At 46.8% G+C, this 21,109-nt stretch overlaps 1 protein-coding gene across 1 annotated transcript in view; it reads right to left on the bottom strand.

The window, feature by feature from the left end:
- Positions 1-403: 403 nt before the first annotated feature.
- Positions 404-21,109, bottom strand: part of FOXK2 (forkhead box K2) — a 69,038-nt gene continuing 48,332 nt past the window's right edge. Inside the window, exons 4-9 of the mRNA XM_036836293.1 lie at positions 20,763-20,909; positions 15,464-15,657; positions 14,472-14,647; positions 13,033-13,329; positions 12,602-12,811; positions 404-3,179 (exon numbers count right to left, since the gene is read on the bottom strand). Of these exons, the coding sequence (XP_036692188.1) occupies positions 2,983-3,179; positions 12,602-12,811; positions 13,033-13,329; positions 14,472-14,647; positions 15,464-15,657; positions 20,763-20,909 (1,221 nt within the window). The 3' untranslated portion in view covers positions 404-2,982. The remainder of the gene's footprint in view (positions 3,180-12,601; positions 12,812-13,032; positions 13,330-14,471; positions 14,648-15,463; positions 15,658-20,762; positions 20,910-21,109) is intronic.

The raw sequence follows: 21,109 nt of genomic DNA, 5'->3' as shown, positions 1-21,109 counted from the left end.
AAATCTTTGCACACAAATCACCACTATACCTTCTAGAATAGTGGAGGTTAGGACTTGAAGATTGTCACTTGTCTCCTTGTGTAACATAGCACAGAAATCCCAAGTCCTGACACGCCCCACCCCCTTCTGACCGTGACCCCGCCTACTCTTGTTCTAGGAGAGGACGATGAGAGGTGTGATGCATTTAAGGAGCTCAACTGTCCGAGTGGAGACTCAACTGACGTGAGAGGAAGATCAATCCAAAAACCATTCATAGACAGCTTGGGATGCGCCACGTCACTTGGCTCACGTGTGAGTTTCCCTTTTGTATTTTTGTCTGGTTCAGGGCGAAGCTGCTGAAATGAAATTTCTAGTCCCTGAGGGAGCTCAGAAGTTTGGCAAAGGTCAAAGCAGAGACTTTCTGAAATGAGACACTTAGGAACCACCAGTGGACAGCCGGGCGGGAGTGAAGTGCAATGTGACTGTTGATGTAGCACCAGGCATCAAGTGGGGCCACAAGGACACAAGCTCATGACTCCTGGGTGTTGAAGGGCTCCTGGGGATTCAAAGCTAAATTTAAAATTTTTTTTAAGTGCCCAGGACATGGTAGTTTGTTAATCTATGTTTTCCTTTCCCTGCCTTCTCCTTGATATTCTTAAATTCCTATGTGCCAATGAATGAGCCAACTGAATAAGACAGAAGGAAAAAGGAAAGAGAATGCCCCACCTTTGAAAAAGGCATGCTCGAGCTCCCAGCAGCAAAAACTATCCTTCTCCCTTCTTTAAGTTTGAGAACAGGGTACTTTTCTTACCTATAAACCAAGCAGAAATCCCTCCAGACCCATAAAGTCTACATTTTAGGCTCAGAAATAATCAACTGATGGACTGGGCTTACGCAGGGAAAATCTACCCGAGTCTTTCTGGACGGTTGTGGAGATGCGTCTCCTGGAGGACGCACAAGGCATTTGCTTAGTGTTGCCCAGGCCATCTCCCCATCAGGGTGGTCTTGTCCACTCACCTCCCCAGAGCTCACGGTTAGGGGGCTGCAGTGGCTATGACTGAGAGGTCTGGAGCACTCAGTGGAGTGACCTGACCCCACATGTAGGACACAGCAGATCCGAATTATTTTGCAAATTGCAAACCTTCTGAGTAAAAAGAAAAAAAATATACATTCCAAGGTATCTGTAAAGTGCCTGGGAGATGCAGATTGCTGCCCTGAGGTGCTCTGATCCATCCGTGCTTCAGTCTGCAAGTTAGATTTTGCTACTGTCACACACGTGGTCTCATTCACATGATGGTTTCGTTTTTATTTTTTAAATGGCTGAGTTATAAATCCAGCTAGTGTGCAGTAATTTCATAATTTTTAATATGCATTATCTGCAACAACATTGTGACAGCTCCATACTGTGGATTGACACATAATACTTAGAACAGGTTTATCATATTTGGTCTTTAGGTAAATAATAAATGTTTTAAAATTGCCTAAATATACCATTCTGAGCTGTTTCATTCCACCAGGAAAATACAGGGGTTTTTTCCTCTCTTTAAAAAAAAATTAAATACCAAAATAACTACATTTAAATAAATAACGTTATGATGACATTTAAAAATTCACAACAAGGCCAAAGCCCTCTTTCTGTTTGCATGCTGCTCAGCTCTGACCCCCAGAACCCTCTGGAAAGGTGAGTGGCTTTCTTCTGGAGGAACATGGGCTGAGGCCGTGTGGGCCTCCTACTTCTCATTCTCTCACCTTTGTTTCCTTTCCTTTCACTTTTATTTTTTGTAGGAGAGAAGTCAGCCTTAGTACCGAATTCAGTTCTAAAAGGTTGAGGGGAATTTCCTATTACAAATCAGAAAGCAACCTAGGTGTTTCCAATGCTTACCGGACGGAGGGCGCCTGCTTCCAAGACCCTTGTATTAACAGGCAGCTTCTGCTCCACCCCAGCAGCTGCTCCTGCCATGAGGGGGGCAAACCGCACCATCATCGGGTGGCCGGCTGGTCGGACGATGCCGAGAGCTGGTGACGGCACCTAAAATAGCGAACGTGCCACGGAGAGATCTGTGATGTTTGTTTGAAAAGGGTGTGTGATAAAAGATTGAATCTTTTTTCCCAAATGAAGAAGTAATAGTTCTGTTGTTTTAAACATACACAATACATAGGAGACTTGTTTTACTTAGAGTGGAAAATTATGCCAGGGACAAAGTCAACACAAAGAAACAAACAACAAAAAGTAGCAAGAAAGAGAAATGGGTAAGTGCAGCTCCGCGAGCCTGGCAGCTCTTTCCGTCAGGGTTACAAGTGGCCCGCGGGTGTCTGTCTGTGTGTCTGTCCGTCTTACACACGGAAATGGAGGTGGATTAAATTCATCAGGTAACTGCTCTAACGTGGAAAATTTGTAGATGTCAAGTAGCTCCATTTAACTTAAACAGGACAGACAAAAGTAAATCATTCCATAGGCTGAAAACAAACAACAAAAACAAACAAAACTACTTTGTTTCTTCTCCCCAGATGAAATCCACACAAAAGGTCCTGTGTGATTCCAAAATTACCAGAGTAGAAATGGAGTGATCTGAAATGTCAAAGACCCCATTATTTTGTAAAGAAAGAAAGTACACCTCAAAATATTCTAATTCCACATGTGAACAACAAAATACTGTCTTGTCTACTGGCGGCGGGGTGGCTCTGGCCCAGCAGGCCCGCTCGCACCGGGTCCGTCCTCCCTCGGAAGGACTGAGAGTATCTACTCGGAGCTAAGCTGAGCGCTGGGCGGGGAGACACTGCCGGAGCCCAGCTTTGCTGCGTGTGGTTTTGTTCAGGGGTGACTTCAGTCTTTAAATTAAGGAGTTTTAAGGCCACCTGGGTTTGTGTTTCCAGTGCTGAGGTGAAGTCCAACCGCAGGGCCCTCTACCCACCGAGGGAACGCGCTCTGAGCGTCGGTGAGAGGCAGTGTCTCCTTTTGGCACCACAGAGTTGACGTTAAAGTGAGAAACACTCTCCCGGCCGCTAGTTCTGGACGCTCTTCTCCCGCACGGCTGCCGGCGGCGCATCCATGCTCAGGGCGATGACGAGGCCCTCGCCATCTTCTGTCTTGACCCGCTTTAGCTCTGGCTGCTCCGCTGGGTCGCCGTTCTGGCGCTTGGTGGGCAGGGAGGCCGACGCTGAGGCGTGTGTCGCCAGCATGTGCAAGGGACTCGCCGCTGCTGTGGAGAGACAGTGGGTCAGCGCCCGTGCTTCTGGGTGGACCCTCGTCCCCGCCAGACCCCTGGGGATCAGAAACCCCACCACACGTTAACCGCGTGAACAGTGAGTCTTTTTATGAACGGCCAGCATCTGTTTATTGCTTCCAGTCGTGTGCTGTCTTGCTGAAGCGGGAGGGGGTAAAGGGACTGAGGCAGTGGTGGGGCACAGAGCAGATGGCTTTGCTGTTTTGGCCCATGGGCCACTGCCGGCTTCTCCCTGATGCAGAGTCCCCAAATCCAGAAGGGGATCGGGGTGCAGCAAGCCAAGCCTGCATCTGAGCCACACACCTTCTCCCGAGCCTGTTGGAAGGGAGCTCTGCGAGCCCTGGGCCGGCTTCCCCACACCCCTCCACCCGAGCCCTTCTTCTCTCCAGTCTTCATCACAGAGGGGCCCTTCCTCCTCATGGGGCTCTCACTGGGCACAAGGGTCTCCACCACCTCTGATCTCACCTGCCTCGTGCTCTGCACAACCAGGCAAACTGGTCGTCCCACACCTGGAAGTGCTGCTTCCTCCAATGGGGAAAGCAGGCCTGGGCTGGGAGGAGCCTGGAGCTGTTCCACTCGGAGAGGGGTGGGGGTGAGTGGGGGGTGGGATGTGTGCTGGAGGAGGCACAGTGACCTGGAGAAGCAGCATCCTGTCCAGGAAGACCCCTGCCCTCCCACCCCATGCCCTCGTGCCCCGAGGGAGGTTTAGGACCATGGCAGCAGGTGGCCAGATGGAGAAAGATATGTGCACAAAGAGCCGGGAAGAGCGACCCTGTCTCCTGAGCATGCCTGAGTCCCAGCAGTGACACGCGTGCTGTCCCGCCACACTGATGTTAGTAACTAGACGTTACGGCTGCTGCAACTCATGACAGTTTGCTCTGCATGCTGCATAAGAGCTGTAAGTATAAGGAGTTTACACCAACCTTTATAACTTTAGGTATTTTAACATACCGCTTTAGCTGGCACAGGGTGATTACAGAATTTCCTCTCAAGAAATGGAACTTGAAGCTAAGTGAAGAGATGAGGGAGGGTCTACAAAATGAAAGAGACAGGAAGCCACGGGACACAGACGACTGAGGTCAAAGAAAGGGGAGCTCTGACACTGCCAGGATGCCAGTGTCCCCACTCTCACCTCCAGATTCAACACCATTCCAACTGAAAGTCCCAGTAGGCTTTTGTGTAGGAAAATTTCATGTGGCCATGCCTTTAGGGAACAAAGGGACCAGCAGCTGGACCCTGGTTAACATGGGGCCTCTGACCACCTCCAGTGTCATCTCTCAAGAACGACTGCTGTGTCACTTTCATGAATAAGGGCATGTGTGGCGCTGGGGCAGCACTGCCACGGAGCCTGGGTTCTTCCAGCAGGACACACACTTCACTGCTGCAGTCCATGGCAGAGACCCAGAGCCCTGGCTAGTCTAGGAGATGCCCCACAAAATTCTGGCTTGAAAAAATGCTATTTCAGGAGGATGTAGTGGCTGTAGAATCAGAGCAGAATGGAGTTAACGCTAGATCAGTGCAAACGGTCAAAGCCTGAAAAATGATGTGACTGGAAGAAGGGGCTGGTGCGCTGGGGCAGGGCAGCAGCGAGCAGGGCCTGCTGTCCGGGAGGCAGGGATGTGGGTGGAGCCTGGGTCCCAGATTCCCAAGCAGGCATGGCGTGGTTCCTAGGCCAGGCTGAGCAGGGTTTTCCGCTAACTGTGAACTGCAAACCCTTAAGAAAGGTGACAGAAAGAAAAGGAAAGGACCAGGACAGTGAGGGAGACTGAGGAGTGGGCAGAGGAGAAATCTCAGCAGGAAGAGTGCAAAGGGGCACTCAGGCCACAGTGAGCAGGTGGGACGCCACCTAAGCATGGCGTCGGCCCAAGACTCCATATCCGACCAAAATGATGAAGAGTCGTTGAAGAAATAACACAGCCATAACCATGCTAGTGAACCACACATGTGCACCTGTGACTGAGGCCAGGGCCAAGAGCCCACCTCACAGCTGGACTCATCCTACCTCTCCACTTCCCATGAACACTGGGCATCAAAATGCCAGGCTTTCCTTTCCGTGCCCTCCTCATGCCCATGGTGGCAGTAACTGGAGCTCAACGCACGTGCCTGGGGAGACAGGCTTCCTTTCCCAAGGGTGAGAGGGCAGCTGTGACAATGTGCTGCACCGGGGCTCTCTCTCGAGGCCACGCAGGCGCCCAGAAAGCAGGGAGAGCACCATGTTCCCGTTGGGGGTACTCTGCCCTCAGTCACATGGTGCCTCAGCAGGAGGGTGACTCAACTCCAGGGTCACCTTCCAAGGGGACGCCAGGCACCATCCTGACCCCTCTCGCCCCCCACCCATCTAATCAGCACTGTCTGCGCACATGGGCAGAGGCCAGCAGCTCCAACCTGGATGGTGGCACGGCCTCCCGGCTGATCCCCTGAAGCCTCCTTGTGGCTGTGAATGCCCCTGAAATACCCATCTTAGGCTTGGACACTCGTTGGTCCCCCAGCTTGCCCGCTTCCCACACCAGCATCCCCTGGCCCTGCAGGTCTCCCTGCCAATGCGCTGTCCTACCCAGTTTCTTGGCTGTGTCCCAGGATGCACTCTCCACTCAGGCAGAGACTCAACTCCCGTCCAAGCATAACGCATGGACACATTTCCTGCTATAGCCCAGCACCACTGCTCCTAAGAGATGCCTGACACGGCTGTGAGTGAAATCAGTGCCCAAAGCTGAGCCATACCAGGTGGGATACCAAGCTGGCAGGTGCTGAGTTGCTGTCCCGGGGAAACACGGGGTAGGGCTTGTCAACTGATCAACACATACCTTGTTTTATGTGGTTTTTGATTAAAGACGATTTAATCTATACTGTTGATCCATTAACACTGAACTCATGCCTGTACTTTCTCCATAAGGCACGTCACAGCCTTCTGTGCCTAGAACACTCCAGGCCTTTTCAGAACCATGCTCAGAGTCCACTTTAAACAGCAAAACCGGGACTTCCCTGGTGGCGCAGTGGTTAAGAATCCACCTGCCAATGCAGGGGACACGGGTTCGAGCCCTGGTCCAGGAAGATCCCACATGCTGCGGAGCAATTAAGCCCCTGTGCCACAACTACTGAGCCTGTGCTCTAGAGCCCATAAGCCACAACTACTGAGCCCGCGTGCTGCAACTACTGAAGCCCGCGCGCTTAGAGCCCAGGCTCCGCAACAAGAGAAGCCACCGCAATGAGAAGCCTGTGCACCACAGTGAAGAGTAGCCCCCACTCACCACTAGAGAAAGCCCACACGCAGCAACGAAGACCCAATGCAGCCATACATACATAGTTTTATAAAAAAACAAAATAAACAGCAAAACCACCAACAAAAATTACAAAACGTGAAAAATGTGGCCCTAAGAAACAGTGAGTAGGACACGTGTTCACAGTGGGAGCTGAAATGAGGAGGAGGGGCACTGCCGAGTTGTGCTCGGCCGGGAACCAGCATGCTGAACTTGAATACTTTGCTGCTCTGCACAAGCCCGCAAAGGACTGTGAAATCAATACAATGAGTACTGATCTGGGAGTTGTAAGTAAATTTCAGTGATCTGCAAGAAATCTGCAAATATGGAATCCACGGATACAGGCTCAAGTGTGTGGGACCACCTACCAGGAGTCCCACAGAGCAGCAGCCTCACATGGGGCGGGTGTTGCAGATGCAGAGGCAGAATGATGCCCCGGAGGAGGCGGCGCTGCCTCACTGCTAACCCAGCCGCGCCCCACCAAGTCCAAGCAGCTCCTCCCCTTGCGCCAGCGGAAGAGAGGTGCTGGTACGGCGGGCACTCTGCCTGCTGCTACCACAACCTGCAAGTGGTTCCCGGAGGACGCTGGGGTAAGTCAACAGAGCACACCACCGGGCAGATGGAGAAGGCTCCCACAAAACCCTTTCACCTCCTCAACACCTAGCAGGGCCTGGACCCCAGGGCAGCACAGGCTGGAGGCTGGGGCCACTTTCTGTGAGAAGGAGTAATACCTGTGAGCACAGGGGAGACTATTTAGGACAACAGGTGAAACGCTGGTCATACGAGGACACTGTCTGCAGGGTGAAGACACCTTTCCTCCCGAGACCACTGCCCCACAAGATGGAGGTCTAGGGTAGCAGAGTCTCCACAAAAATGGACTGAATACCTGTGACCAGAACTGTGGTCCAGTGCGGAAGAGGCTGAAAAGTGGCCAGAGCATGTTGGGTTCAACCAATGGAATACACTGTTTTAATAGACTAAAGGAGAAAACCCACACGACTATCTTAACACAGAAAAAGTATGTGACAAAATTCAACACCCTTTCATGATAAAACTACTCAGCAAACCAGGAATAAAAGGAAAAGTCCTCAACATAGTAACATGTATGATAACCCACACTTAATCAGCTTCAATGGTGAGAGACTGGATGCTTCCCCCAAGATCAGGAACAAGACAAGGATGCCCGCTTTGCCACTGCTAGTCAACACTGCATTCGAAGTCCTGCCAGGGCAGCTGGGCAGGAAAGGGGAATAAAAGGCATCCAAATGGGAAAGGAGGTAAAACTATCTCTACTGGCAGATGACATAATCTTTATATACAGAAAATCCTAACAAATCGACATAAGGAAACCCCCTAATCAAAAAGTAATACAATCAATTAGTATTAGTTTTTGAATTCAGCAAACTTGCAGGATACAAGATCAACATGCAAAACAATCAGTTGTATTTCTATACAGTACCAATGAACAATTTCAAAAAAAATTATGAAAACAATTCCATTTAGAAAAACATTCAAAAGAAATAAAATAGGAAGAATTTTAACCAAGACTTAAACACTGCAAGACTTATATACTGAAAACTATAAAACACTGTTGAAGAAATCAAAGAAGACCTAAATAAATGGAAAGACATTCCACGCTCAAGGATTAGAGAACTTAATATCATTAAGATGGCAATACTACCCAAAGTAATCTACAGATTCAATGCAATCCCTATCAAAATCCCATTTTTTCCCCCAGAAATGGAAAAGCTGATCTTAAAATTCACATGGAATTGTAAGGTATCCAGAATAGTTGGAACATTCTTGAAAAAGAATGCTAGACTCGCTCTTTACGCTGTGACCGAAGATTGAGTTCTCCACTGGATATAATAGTAACTTGATAGTGCTATGTTTTCCGGATGGAGATACAAGCCACTCATACCCATGATTGGTGATGTGGGAAAGTAAAAATAAATGTAAATATCTTCCAACTTAAAAAAAAAAAAGAATGGTGGACTCACACTTCCGGATTTCAAAACTTCCTACACAGCTACAGTAGTCAAAACGGTGTGGTGTTGGCATAAGGGTAGACACGAAAATCAATGAAATAGAACTGAGAGAAATAAATGCATACATCTGAGGTCAACAGATTTTCAACAGTGGAGCCAAGACCATTCAACGGGGAAAGAACAGTCTCTTCAACAAGTGGTGCTGGGACAACTGGATCTCCACATGCAAAACAATGAAGCCGGGCCCTCGCATTATATACAAAAATTAACTCAAAATGCATCAAAGACCTAAACATAAGAGCTAAACTATAAAACTCTTAGTAGAAGAAAACACAGGGGTCTAAGTGTAAGTCTTCATGACCTCAGATCTGGCAATGAATTCTTACATATGACACCAAAAGCATAAGAAACAAAAGGGAAAATAAACTGGACTTCATCAAAATTAAAAACTTTTGTGCATTAAAGACACTATCAAGAAAGTGAAAAGAGAAACCCACTGAATGGAAGAAAATATCTGCAAATCATATACAGGTATCCCCCCACACCCCCCTTTGCAAAAGTTCCCTTTATGCCACTTCACTTTTATGAAAGACCTACATTAGTACCCATTTTTGATAATGGGAAGAAATCTGAAGAGGATTTTCACTTTTATGGAGAAAGGCAAAAAGCAAAAAAATAGGGCTTCCCTGGTGGCGCAGTGGTTGAATTACCATACAACTCAGTAATTTCACTCCTAGGTATACACCAAAAAGAAATGAAAACAAGGACTCAAACCAATACTTGTATATGAATGTCATAGCAGCAATATTCCCAATAGCCAGAAGGTGGAAACAACCCAAATGCCCATCAACTGATGAATGAATAAACAAAATGGAAACATATTTAGCTAAGGAATGATGCACACATGCTACAACATGGATGAACCTCAAAACATTGTGCTAAGAGGCCAGCTAAGAAGAGCCACAATTCATACGATTCCATTCACAGGAAATATCCAGTACAGGTAAATCCACAGAGATGTAAAGTACATTAGCGGTTACCAGGGACTGAGGTAAGTGGGGAATGGGGAGTAACTGCTTAATGGGTGTGAGATTTCCTTTTGGGGTGATGAAAATGCTTTTCAACTAGTTAGAGGTGATGGCTTCAAAATACTGTGAATGTACTTAATGCCACCGAACCACATACTTTAAAATGGTAAACTTTATATTATGTATATTTTATTGAATACCACAATTAAAAAAATATACAGATGATTTGAACCCTAAGGAGACACTGGGTATAAAAGAATTATTGTTGGGACTTCCCTGGTGGCGCAGTGGTTAAGAATCCGCCTGCCAATGCAGGGGACATGGGTTCGAGCCCAGGTCCGGGAAGATCCCACATGTCGCGGAGCAACTAAGCCCGTGCGCCACAACTACTGAACCTGCGCTCTAGAGCCCGCGAGCCACAACTGCTGAGCCTGCGTGCCACAACTACTGCAGCCCGTGTGCCTAGAGCCTGTGCTCTGCAGCGAAGAGTAGCCCCCACTCCCGCAACTAGAGAAAGCCTGTGCACAGCAACGAAGACCCAACGCAGCCAAAAACTAACTAAAAGAATTATTGTTTATTTTTAAAACTATAACAGTGGTATTGTGCTTATATACTAAAAGAGAATCCTTATCTTTAGAGACGCATGCCAAAACAGGGAATGACATGTCTGGATCTGGGTGGGAGCAGATGGGGCGGGTGGGGAATATGGAACAAGGCTGGCTGTGAATTAATTTTCAGAAAGTTTGTCATTTTCCATAATAAAAATTTAAAATACCAAAGCTTCTGATTTTCAAAATTCATTAGTACTAGGCACTGCTTCCCTTTCTTGAGAGTGACTTTCAAGGGTAAGGGAGGTCACAGCTGGGTCATACAGCATCCACATCACACCCAACATCAGTTTTCAAAAAAACCACCATCAGGGCTTCCCTGGTGGCGCAGTGGTTAAGAATCCGCCTGCCAATGCGGGGGACACGGGTTCGAGCCCTGGTCTGGGAAGGTCCCACATGCCACGGAGCAGCTGGGCCCGTGAGCCACAATTACTGAGCCTGCGCGTCTGGAGCCTCTGCTCCGCAACAAGAGGGGCCGCGATGGTGAGAGGCCTGCGCACTGCGATGAAGAGTGGCCCCCACTTGCCACAACTGGAGAAAGCCCTCGCACAGAAATGAAGACCCAACACAGCCATAAATAAAAAAATAAATAAATAAAATTAAAAAAAAAAAAAACCCACCATCAGAATCTCCACTTGCCCACGGAATCTTTCTAAAAGCTGATCTGCCACCTCCTCCCTCCTTCTCAGAAGGTCTGGAACATGTGAGAAATGTACATTCTCGGGTCCCAGGCCAGACCTGCTCAGTTGGGGACTCTGGGAGGGAGCCCTTGAGTGATTCTAAGGCACATGGTATCTGGGAATCAACAGCCTACACCATGGCTTAAGACAGGGAAGAACGGCTCTGACCAGAAATAGACCGTCCACCTCTTGACACCACCTGCTCCCAGCCACACACCAGGCCACCAGGTTTGCCACATCTGGACCACCTGTGACAACCAAGTTATTCATGGAGAAAAGAAGAATGAGGCCTGAAAAACTCTTAGTTACTTAGGAGACACCGGGCTTGAGGAAGAAAGCATTTTAAATGGGCAACTGGTTGCAAACTTCTCAATTTATCCACAAGTGGCATGTTACCTATTACTTAAAAACAAAAAACTCTCAGTGGTTAGTCTTCCCTAGAAAAGGTCACAGATATTGTTCGTCCATTAAATTTGGGGAGGAGCAAGGGGGAAGCAGAATCACATGAGGTGTCTGTCCCAGGTCTCTGTCCCTTAATAGCTCAGTAAGGAAGGATTCAGAGGTCAACACAATTAAGCCTTCTGTTCCCCACCCTCTTTCCAAGAAACTACCTCTGGGCACAGAGAGCTACTTTGAGCCAGTAGCTTCTGATTCTACTGCCTGGAGTCCTGTAGTTGAATCACGACAGCCCACATGTGTGGACAGCAAGCACTCCACATGCCTGGGTGAAGACCCACGGCAAAGACGTCTGAACACCAGTTCCAAGGACCCCAAACTCCTGAGCTGACTTAACAGCCAGCTGGACTCCTACCCTTCACACTGCTCCACAGGACTGGGTGGAAGAAGGTTCTCTGTCCTCTGGTTTAAAAGCCAAGCTCCCTTAGGCTCGTCCATGTCAGAACATCTGCGGGAGTTATGTGCACGGGGCTCCAGAGGGCTTTCAGAGCAAAGAGAACAGGAGACCAGCATTCTCCCCTTCCACCATCAGATACTCTCAAGCACACCCCTGCCCCAGGGGAGGGCACCACCATTGGACAGATCAGCTGGGACAGCCCCCAGGTTGCTTCTAGGCCACACCCAGATGTCTACAAAAGGTGGGAGTATTTTCATCTCTCTGGATAAGTAAGTCCCCTACATACAAACCTTCAAGTTGCAAACTTTCAAGGTGCAAATGTGCAGTCCATCAACGTCAGGCATGGGTGAAACTGCAGCTTGCCCTCCGTCTCCTATTGCTGATGATCCTTCAGCTCTACCATCTCCCACCTCCTCTCCCTCCTCCAGTCAGTAACGTTTCTTGCCTGTTCACTCCATGCCAGCCCCTGTATGCCAGCTGTTGTACTGTACTACTGTACTTTTCAAGGTACTGTACTGTAAGATTAAAAATGTTTTATTTTTTGTGTTTGCTTGTTTTTTATGTGTTATTTGTATGAAAAGTTATTATAAACCTATTAACAGTACAGTACTATACAGCCAATTGTGTTAGTTGGGTACCTAGGCTAACTTTGTTGGACTTACGAGCAAACTGGGTTTATGAACGTGCTCTTGGAATGGAACTTTTTCATATGTAGGGGACTTACTATATTTAGAAATGCTTCTCTCTTCAGATGGCTCCTCCAATGGGAATCACATGGGAGCCAATTCCCACAGCCAATTCCCCGGTATCCTATAGCACTATTCAGTTTCGTATAGTTTAGAAATGCAAATATTTCTTCAGACAAAAAAATTAAAATTGTAACAGTCAGAATGAAAACCTTGAACACCATGCTTCATAAAAGGACAGCAGAGGACCTTTGCTCGAGTTGTTAGCACCCAGTAACCCACGGAGGACACTGCTTACCGTTATTCACCTGGCCGTGGACGGCGGCGGGGATTGGCACCACGTGAGTCCCGTTTTGTGTTACAGTTTTTATTGGAAGCTGGTGCTGACCTAGAGGTGCCTGCTGCACTATGGTGACCGTCTGGACAGGGGTGGTCTGTGACGTCTGAATGATCCGGCCAGCAGCACCTAGTGTGGCATGGCTAATCGCAGGAATAGGTTCTACTTTCACTAAATTCAAAGAAAAGGAAAAGAGAAAAAGTGACACCAACTAATATTACTGGGTAGCTTACAGAAATCTCACTAGTTTGAAGTACAACAAACCAGGCGGCGAGCAGCCCTGCTCCATCACAACGTTACGTAACATGTTAGCAAGGGGGTCAGGATGAACGAGGCTGGTGGGTTTCTAAGAGCTTGAAAAGCTGCCCGAAGTGACTGCTTCTGCTGCTCACCTTTTACTTCTCTGTGGTCTCCATTCTCTTGTGGCTCTGCCTTAGGGGGCGCCAGCACGGCCGCCTGAGTGACCACGGCCTGTCCTGCGACGGTGTACGTGTTTGCCGGGGCCAGTCCGGCCACGCTGGTGACAGACACCGCTGGGATCTGGTGGACGACGTGAACCGTCTGCACGACGGGCTGCTGGGAGGTCGAGGTGGTCACAGGGGCGGCGACAGTGTAGGTAACAGGCTTGATCGTCGGTGGCAGTGGTCGCTGCACGGCGATTAAGACGGGCTGACTAGACAGAGGTGAGCCTACCGAGGACGGGAGTGGGGGTGAGGCTCATACATCCCAAACCAACTAACTATGACCCCTCACTAGCAACATGCAGACTGATTTCAGAAAACAGGACATGGCCCCTTTCACCTGGTAATAATAAAGTCATTCATGATGAAAGAAATGACATATTTAATGGGGATATTTAATGTATATCTAACTGCTAAAAAGGCAATCTCTGCTTTGTTCAGATTTCTTTTCTTTTTTTTTTGGACGCACCATGCCGTATGCGGTACTCCCTGACCAGGGATCAAACCCGGGCCCCCTGCAGTGGAAGCACGGAGTCTTAACCACTGGACCGCCAGGGAAGTGCCTGTTCAGATTTCTTACAACACCTCTTCCCACAGTTCTCTCATGAAAAAGAAAACCTCAACACAAGATATGGGAAGAAGGTGCCCAATGAAGCCTGAAGGAGGGGGCCATGTTCCCCAAGATCAAAGTCTCCATCTTATGATGGGTACAGAGGAGCAGAAGTGTGCAGACAGAGCTGGCAGCCAGCAGCTCTGCCAGTCTCTGTTCTTTCTGATTTGGGCGTTTGGACTCCAGCAACAGGAATGGGGGCTGGCAGGGGGTATTGCCAGCATGGCCAGGAATTCGAATATAACAAAATGCACATTTTGCCAACCAACTAGGAACCATAACAATTACTTTGGACACATTTTCACACTACTTTTTTTTTTTTTTTTAATTCCCCAGGGCACATATTTTTATTCTACATTGCGACTTTGTAAGTACACTGAGAAATGCTCACCTATTCATTAAATAGACATTTTTTTTGCTGCTAATGTCTACTTCATCAAATTTATATTATTTCTTTACAAGGGGAATCTTTTTCATAGATTTTTGAATGATAAAGCAACTAAGAAATGGGTTAATTCTAAAATATTTCAGGCACCTACACAGAGTCATAAAAGAATGTTGACTGATTTTTTTTTTTTTTTAACGCAGTGCAATTAATTTTTCAGAGCCTATAAAATAACATTCAGGTACTATGCAGAAAGTATCAGGCACAAGGTGCAAAGGATCCAAGGCCTCTTGCTATTTCTTCTCTGATGAGACTGGCTCACATGCTCATCTGACCCACCCCTCTCCCACCACACTTGCCCTCTGCACATCTCACCTGGTGCACTCTGGGCAAACCGTGCCTCCTGGATGACAGCGAGTTTGGGCTGTGAGGCACCAGGCTCGGGCTCCAGAGGGGCCGGTGAACCTTCCCTCGACAGGCTCTCAGGGGTCTGGGCGCCACTGGAGTGAGCAGACAGCACTCCAGCATGATTGGGAGAGGCTGGGGCACTTCTGTATGACCAAAAAGAAGACAGTGGATTTTTACAGGTAAAGCACTCACAAAGCTGCCTTGTTTTAATAGGCGTATTTTGCAAAAACAAAGGTGTCATTTGTCTTCTGCCAACCAACTACAGTTCCATAAGTCTTACTTTAGGTGTGATGCCTGTGACCTGAGACGGACACTCAGCGAGGCTGGCATGGCTGTGACAGAGCCACTGTATGCAGGGTGCCGCTGCTCCACACCCAGCACAGGCCGCACAGCATGGGGCGGGACTGGTTGCTTCCCTAGGCAGCTCCCATCCACAGCCAGGCAGCAGGAGCCAGCAGCGTGCGAGCCAGCTGGGGCTCAAGACTTAACGTTACAGTCATTTCTTTTTTTGTTTAAAAACAGAAATCTAATGGAGCTAAAAATATGGATTTTAAAATCAGGCAATTAATACTATATAAACCAATCTTGAGTTTAAGCAGCTAAGATGTAGCTTTAAAGAGCTTTTCACATCCAAGAAAAAGGAAAAAACATTATTCATCAACATGGCATCGTGATATTGCCGACTCATCATATTGACAATATGCATTCAATGAAGCAACAATGTTACATAGGAATGAAATTCAAGTAAAACTTTATAATCTGAATTGTTTCAGACCACTAGAAACAAAAATACATGGGTGGCATCCAACACTTTTTTTTTTTTTCCAAATCCCCAACCCAACATTTAATCATAATGCATTTGGTAATTCCTTCATTTTCAAAAGGAAAATTTACCAATACATCAAAGGTAAATTTACTGACCATTAAATGAGGTCTTTTTGTTTGTCTTTTTTCCTTACCTAGAGGAGAGCGGTCCCAGAGGGGTTCTAAAGCAAGGCACGCCCCTAGGCCGTCTTTTCCTAAAAGCCTGCTCTATTAATTTGCTTTCAGAGGCAGGATCTATCCTCCAGAATGAGCCTTTGCCTGGTTCTTCCTGGGAACGTGGTACTTTGATGAAATAACGATTCAGAGAGAGATTGTGGCGAATTGAATTCTATGAAACATAAAAAAATACGTAGAATTCATATATTTCTTTGCTGAGAAATAAAAATGTGCCCCAGTTTTAGTGCCCTGCAAAGGTCCTGCAGCTCTGTGCTGGAAGGAACCGGCCCTCCCCAAAGTGAAGGAGGAACTGCGGGGTGTGGCTACTCAGAGGCTGCGACATGGCTTCTACAGAGGAAAAGACACAAGGACACAGGGCACTGTGAACAGCATGGCAGGATGGGCACCAGGAGGCAAGGAAGGGAACTGGGAATGGGGAAGGGGTGAGAAATCTACACCACACAGAAAGAGGCTATTTCCAACGGGAAAAACGTCAACTTCCACCTTTTTACCAGGTAGGAAATCAAGGGCTATCACTGTGACCTCTCCCTGTTTGGAGAAGGACAGCGCTGAGATCCACTATTCCTTTAAAATACTTTTTTGAGCGCAAAATTAGCTTATAGAAACTGTCACAACCTTTAAAATGAATTAATCCAGCATAAGGTATTTGGCAAACCAGCAAAGGAGAAAAAATGAGCCAAAGTTTGAGAAATATTATTGACACCATCTTCCCATAAAAGAACTTCTATATACTTTGATTCTCAAAATAATATTGTGAGGCACATTGAGAAAATTTTTCTCAATTCCTAAGTCCATTCTTCTTTCTATTACAAAAAGCTCAGCTCACAGTTTACACATGATTTGAGGACAGCTCCCTGATACACCGAAATCTGAGACCTCCGAAAGGTCAGGAAAAGCTGGATGGAAGTCCTGAATTCAGATCCTTTCAGCATTTACATTAATGCTTAAATTTAAAATTAATAAACTAGTAAAGTTTCAACCCAAACTAAAATTCTGGCTATCCAAAAATCATTTCTAAGTTCTCCAACTAACTTTCTAATAGAACTGCTAGTCACGACCTGAAATTCTGAATTCCCAGAGGTGGCTCAGAAATCAACACATGTCAAATACTACTTTACAACCAATCTAAGGGACTATTCAAGAACCAGACCAGTCACAGGCCACGACGAACCACCAATGCCTGTGGATGTCAGTCACCTCATTGGCAACATGAAGGGACAGGCTAAGCTATGTCTGTGATTTGTGAGATTGTTTATAAGCAGATGTAGTATATTAGATTTAGAATATATGCATAACCACAGATACTTGCTATGACGTTTTATCATAGGGTTTGGCTGATAACCAACCAACGCCTACCAATCCCTCCAGAAAATCGAATCTGTTATTGGTGCCCCATCAAGACAGAGAAGGCAATCCTTCTCCATCTGCATTCAGACCTTTCGAGTGTGGAGTAGAAGGCAGATTCTAAGAAAAAAGACTGAGAAAAGCCAGCCCAGATGATGACACTGGAGGACACTCTCACTGTGAACTGTGGGTGAGGGTCCAGAGTTCCTGACTGCGCCGTGGGAGGCCGGCACCCAGATGGGAGCTCAGAAGTGACCACTAAGCCACAGTGCTAGGTGACACGTGACAAGGGAGGTGCCGAGCCTCAAGTGAAGGCTGGAACTGCACTGACTGGGGTGAAGTAGGTTCACATGCATGTTGTTAGGAGGAGAAAGGGAGGTTAGCACAGTGGGAATCTGGAGGCAGGAAGTGCTACTTCAGGGGACTGGGCACTAGGATTTCTACCCACTGACAAAGGTCAGGACCAGGATCAGCAATACAGCTGTTCCGTTAACCCTCACACCACGGACAAACTGTACAGTTAAGTCCTTAGGTCAGGGAGTTGCTATTTTCTGTTCTGAAAATGTAACAGAACCCAGTCTGCACCATCAAAAGAGGGTCTAACTTCCTCTGCGCTCCAACAACAATCTCACAGACAAATGACCCCAATTACTGGTCACCTGTGATTCTCCAGCCAACAAGACTCTAGAAAACATGAAGAGGTAATAAGAGATATTTAATGTATACACAGATAGAATAAATAATTGTATTTCTAAGGTAATTTAAGGCCTTTGTAATTTGATCAAACCAAGCTATATACATTTAAACCACACTGATTCAATTCCAGTGATTCAGAAATTATTTTAAAGTATTCAGGGAGAAGGCAGGTTATTATTTAAAACTAAATACGAAGAAAAGGATCTTCAATACTGTGCACATTCTCTTTCCCCCAAATTCTCCCCAGTAGGGGCTGCTTCCCAGAGCCCAGCTGACAAAGGGGAAAGGCACAGAGCTCATCACTCGTGCCTGCTCTGTGCCGTCCTCCCTGAGCACCTCCAGCCTTCCTGCCCGTAACCTACACTTCTCATGGGCAGTTTGTGTCTGTTAGTCCCACTCAGCACTGAGCATTTGCCCATGTGTACTCAGCATAGTAAGGACTTGTAAAGAAATTTAAGGGAAGGACCCTCCAGAGGAGAGTCCAGTGTGCAGGGAGTGGGTGAGCACAAGTCACTCCCTCTACTTTCAGAAACCAGCTCTGATCCTTTCAGAGGCCAAGAGCTCCAGAATTCTCAAACTTTTCAGTCACAACAAATACCTCAATTCTGAGCGGGGTAAAATTATAAGTCATAACAAAGTGAAACATTTTGGCATAAGTATGCAACCAAAAGAGATATGCCATCTTTCCAGCTAGTGTTACTCAGACCATCTTGCTTTATCCTCAAGTTTGCTCCGGATTAATCAATAAGCTTTTGGCATGGGTAGACTGCATAATACCAAAAGTAAGTCTGAAAGGAGACATGGATTTCCATTAAGTGCTCAGAATTGGCGTGGTGGGAAGTGTCCGCAGGCGTCATCTTAGGAACTGAGGCAGAGCAAGGGGCTCAAGCACCGGGACCTGAGCTCCGAGAAGCATGGCACTGCCATCTCCCCTGCCCCACTGGGGAGGGCAGGATGCAGTCTGCAAATCCACACTTGAAAAATGGGCTGTTTTGGTTGACAGTTGGTTTTTTTTTTTTTCTCAAAAGAAAAAGGATATGGGTCTTTTATGAAACAAGGTTGCAAAATAGAAGGCTTTTTGTTTTCATCCAGGAGAGAGGGAATGGGAATGAGCCTTCCGTGTAGTCTGTAAGTGCAGTCCCTCAGGATGGGCAGCTCAGAGAGTCCCATGGCAGAAAACAACACATGCGGGCATGCTGGGGAGAGCAAGGACTGCTGAGGACAGGAATTTGAGTGCATATCCATGAATTAAAGGAGGGCTGGAGCAAGAAAGCCCTTTCTCGCTAAAATAGCTGGAGCAGGAGGTGTGAAATGTCCCAGGAACAGCCTTACACGGGCAAGAGGCGCAGTTCACCCTTACGAACCTTTATCTGGACAGAAAAGAAGATGTTTCAATAAAAACAAGCGTTAATGACAGTTCAGTAGAGAGGGTGTTTATAACTCTCAGTTCTAAGTGGGCTGTGAAGTCACTTCAGGAGCCAGCAGCAATCAGTGTACTCAGGGGTCACCTCCACAGGCCTCGCCTCTCCGTGATCACGGCCCCTCCTGACTGACTCACTCCCCAGGACCCCGAGGCCAGGAGGAGGTCGCCCTTCAGCCTTCAGTCTTCTTTAGCAAGAAAACCCTGTGATGCACGGAATCAGTTCTCCCGTAAATGGATGCTACAAAGCACAGGGAAATATGACCAGAAGGGAAACACACCACTGAAAGTCTGGCCAGGCTTTTCAGAAACACTCACTCCCATTACAACCCAGCTCACTGGCATTTCAAATCATCAGAATTCTACACACAGCTCCTGGACAGGACACTCTGTGACAGACCTCACCTGCCTGTGCCCAGGGAGCTGTGTGACATGGACATGGATATAGACTGTCGTCTGCTTCTGCTTCTTTTGTTTTTCATTTTCTTTGAAGCACAACCTCACTGTTACAGATTAAAATATGGTAAGTACTGCTGGGACCTAATTGTACATCATCTTAAGAGAACTGCCAGGTAGCTGGATACAGAAGTGTTCTCCCGAGCCACTGTTTCCCTCATGGCCAACTAAGAAATGCCACCTTGCTGTGAACAGGAAGGCGGGCAGGGCACAGATGCTCCAGGCCAGGAGGATAGGCTAGGTCTCATTTCGTACCTTTAGTCTTTACATGACTAAAGACCCCTTACAGAGGAAAGAGTCAGGATTTGGCTGGAATACTATTTTTATTACAACACGTTTATACATCTGCAGATAGAAGAAAAAAGTTTTTACCCTCCGTAAACAGAATGGCTTACCCCCTACCCCGCCCACATCACTTGATTATGGTTATGGTTCAACAGATGTATTTTTCAAAGGATCATTTACTCATTAAGCCTCAAAGGAATTCTGTAGCCATTCCTGGTTACTTAATAAATTCAAAGTATGTAAATGTATGTTTCTTCTCTCTTTTGTGATGCTTTTACTATTCCATACTTCAAACTTACCCTTTCCCATACTGTCTGAATTAGTGAGGTCCTGCTAAACACCTAGTAAATGGCCACACATAACACAGACACGCAGAACAAGGAAAAACATACACAATGTAGAGGTTTAAAAATTAAACTAAATTAAAAAGCTAAAAAATGGAAATACTATGCACCAATTTCAAAGTGTCCTCTGAGGAGGCCTGGATTCACAGACAGCCTAGGAATAGGCTGGAAGTACAGGTGGACAATTGAAACAGGGCAGCGCTGTGTTCATCTGTTTTGTATACTGGCCAACTGGAGGAGGTATCTTTTGAAGAAAGGGTTCCTCAGTAAAACAGTTTGAAAACCATCTCTGTGCAAACTTCAAAAAGCTACGTATGTCAGCAGACGTATAGCTAAGGAAGACAGAAGAATGCCAAAGTAAATGGATGGACAAGATTTTTAACTCTCCCTCACTTTAGACATATGAACTGCACTGGTCCAAGAGAAACATCTCAAACGATCCACACCTTTCCCATCCATGGAGACCATAACAGTAAGAAACAGTGCTGAGATTTCTTCTAGAACCACTATTCCCCCCACTCTGCGCTAAGGAGGTCAGAGAGAGTGTGGCAACAGCAGGCCTCTTCCTTTCTCGGCACAAGAGACCCTCACTCATCTCATTCTACCTGTGCCCCAGCTACATACATAGCAGCTCAATTCTCTTCTCATTTGCCAACCAGCATCTACAAGACATGTAACAGAAACATTTAATAACAACTGAAATGGATTTACCTGCCAGCCCTTGTCCGCAGTCCTGTAGTAGGGATAGTTTTTCGTGATGTGCGTATAAATTCCATTTAGGGTGAGTTGTTTATCAGGAGCCATCGTAATTGCTTGTACGATTAATTGTGCATAGGAATAAGGTGGCTTTGAATCATCCTGTGTTTAAGTTAAAAAAAAAAAAAGTATTGAAGTTATCAAAATTTTTACTAAATTTACTAAAATTCAGGATTCTTGACATTTTTGAGCATTCCTATGATAATGCTTAGTTTTCCTTCCTATAAAAGTAATCTAATGTGATGGGGGGAACTCCCTGGTAGTCCAGTGGTTAAGACACTGCGCTCTCACTGCTGAGGGCC

Source organism: Balaenoptera musculus, chromosome 20 (genome assembly GCF_009873245.2).
Source record: "Balaenoptera musculus isolate JJ_BM4_2016_0621 chromosome 20, mBalMus1.pri.v3, whole genome shotgun sequence".
Taxonomy (NCBI): domain Eukaryota; kingdom Metazoa; phylum Chordata; class Mammalia; order Artiodactyla; family Balaenopteridae; genus Balaenoptera; species Balaenoptera musculus.
The sequence above is the reverse complement of the archived record's forward strand: the minus strand, read 5'-3'. Positions and strand labels throughout refer to the sequence as shown.